Source organism: Engraulis encrasicolus, chromosome 3 (genome assembly GCF_034702125.1).
Source record: "Engraulis encrasicolus isolate BLACKSEA-1 chromosome 3, IST_EnEncr_1.0, whole genome shotgun sequence".
NCBI lineage: Eukaryota > Metazoa > Chordata > Actinopteri > Clupeiformes > Engraulidae > Engraulis > Engraulis encrasicolus.
In genome coordinates, this window is record NC_085859.1 from 36,081,675 (window position 1) to 36,084,174 (window position 2,500).

The 2,500-nt window shown below is 46.9% G+C and overlaps 1 protein-coding gene across 2 annotated transcripts in view; it reads left to right on the forward strand.

Annotated features, from left to right (window-relative positions):
• Positions 1 to 2,500, forward strand: part of LOC134446054 (uncharacterized) — a 27,550-nt gene that overhangs the window by 16,383 nt on the left and 8,667 nt on the right. For both annotated transcript variants that reach the window (XM_063195290.1, XM_063195289.1), the window contains one exon: positions 1,966 to 2,079. In XM_063195290.1, coding sequence (XP_063051360.1) covers positions 1,966 to 2,079 — 114 coding nt within the window. The remainder of the gene's footprint in view (positions 1 to 1,965; positions 2,080 to 2,500) is intronic.

The window sequence follows — 2,500 nt, forward strand, 5'->3', positions numbered from 1 at the left end:
TGGAACAAGCGCAGCCCCATTTCAGTGTTACTTTTTTTTGCTGTCACACTCGACGCATATACAAAGACACAAACTGGGAAGGAGAGAGGGTGGGGGCTGCTCCGTGGGCTGTGCATTTGGCGCATATTAAACAACGCAACTAGTAGTTTCCCAATAAAATTTGAATCATAATGCCGTGGATCCAATACTATAATATCATATAATATTGTCCTTAAGTCTGAGCGATGCATTGATTATTTGTTTAGGGTACGTTTTCTGCCAGCTAAATGCAAGGGGGAAGGGGGCTATATTAGCAAACAAGACGATTGCACAGTTAGCCTGCTAATTTTAAATATGATCACCTGGAGCTAATAGCCTTCACATGGCTTAATCCATCCCTGTTATCAGTCCGCTTGACGTTTTTGCTTCGGGAAAGTGAAAAAATTAGGTCCTAATTAATCTTCAGATGGTGTCGGACCCTGACGGTGCCATAGGCACACGTTGTATGTCTCCCTGAAATCGTAGGTTTTTGACGGACCTCGACAAGTTCTACACTCCTTAGTTACCGTTGCTGAGCTCGGATTGGTTGGCGGCCGTTTGTGGGAGGGGTTTTGCGAAAGGCTAATTCCCTCATTAAGTGAGATAATTTCCAACTGCCGGGGGTGGCTGCAGGGTCAGACTCCGTGGTCAGCAAGCGAAAGTATTGAGCCAGCGCGGTCACTACGGAGGATGATACTCAGGCTACCAATCATAGAGCAGGGAGGGGTGGAAAGGCCATAACAGCAGTTTGTCTGAATAGATTCAACTGGTCTACCTATATGCCAAATGACAATGACGATTCGCAACGCCCAATAAATGGTCATGGGCAATCATAAACCACAACCTTCCTACAAGAAATTGCACAGGTAGCCTTAAGACTTGCTCCCTTGTGAGATCGTCTGGTGTTAACCAGGCAAGCTGACTGGAGTGTGACATGGGACAGCTGTGGTCCAGTGCTCCCGGAGGTCATCTTAGGAAGATGTCAAACCCAGGGCCAGTAGGAAGATGGGAGGGAATGATTAACTAACACAGATGATCGATAAGGGAGAGACGATTCGAGAAGGAGTTTCTTCCGGGAGCCCTTAACATCAATGCCGCTTTAGAAGACTTAGGAGATGAGGAGCTTTGAATGGAGTTCACTGGGAAAGTCGTGCCCATTTAGGAGACCGGAGTTGATCCTACTTCGTTTCATGGGTGAAGCGTGCTACGACTTATCTTACGTCTACCTTATTGAAAATATTTGCCACCTAAATAACTGCTAGTCCCTCTCGATAAGTGTCGTAACGTACGTAACAGAATGCCAGATATTATTATTACAGTTAGCCTAATGGGAGCAAGTGTGCGGCGACAATCAACTTTATTTTAATAGTTATAATCATTTAGCAATTTTGGTGAAAAAAAACTGTGTGTATGCAAATGTAGGTTAGAGAGGTGCATACAAGTACATACCAGAAGAGATGTTCGCAACCAGATGCAGAAACCTCGGAGAACAAATTCATGATTTGTAGGCTATTCATTGTAGTGAAGTTTTGTCCCAATTGTTTTTTTATTTCTCCAAAATGTCTGTGTGCCCTAATGCTTATAGTCATTTATATCATACGTAATAGTTATGTTGTCGTTGTTTAGGGTAAGAGATTAGCATGTCAGACTTGTAGCCCAAAGGCTGCCGGTTCAACTCCCGAGTCCCGACCCGCCAGTTTGGTTGGGGTAGTAATTAACCAATGCTCTCCCCCATCCTCCTCCTTGACTGACTAAGTTGTCTGAGGTACCCTGAGCACAGTACCGTCCCACCACACTGCTCTTTGGAGCACTATTTGGGGCTGCTCCCTTTGCATGGGTGAGGTATAAATGCAATTTCGTTGTGTGCAGTGAGCAGCACTATGTGACGATGGGAGTTTGGTGGCCTTTCACTGAATGTTGTGCTTTGTCTCCCCCTGCTGGCGGTAGGTGTCCAAGCAGTCATCGCGGCCCTTCTGCACCATCTGCGAGAGGCACTTCAGGACGCCGCGCAAGTTTGTGGAGCACATGAAGTCCCTGGAGCACAAACAGAGGGTGGAGGAGGTACCAGCAACACACACACACACACACACACACACACACACACACACACACACACACACACACACACACACACACACACACACACACACACACACGCATATACTCATACACACACGCCCGCACGCACGCGCGCACGCACACACACGCAAGAGCTGAGGAGGTGACACACGCAGACACAGGCGCACACACACACACACACACACAAGCACAAGCTGAGGAGGTAACACACGCACACACACACACACACACACACACACACACACACACACAGTTACACATACACACACACACTAGTGCTTGACACTGGCTGGATTTCAAATGGCGCACTTGTGCACTTCGGGCACTATGTTTCAGTGCGTAACTAATATGGCATGCACACTGAAACATAAACACTGAAGTGCACAAGTGCACCATTTGAGAT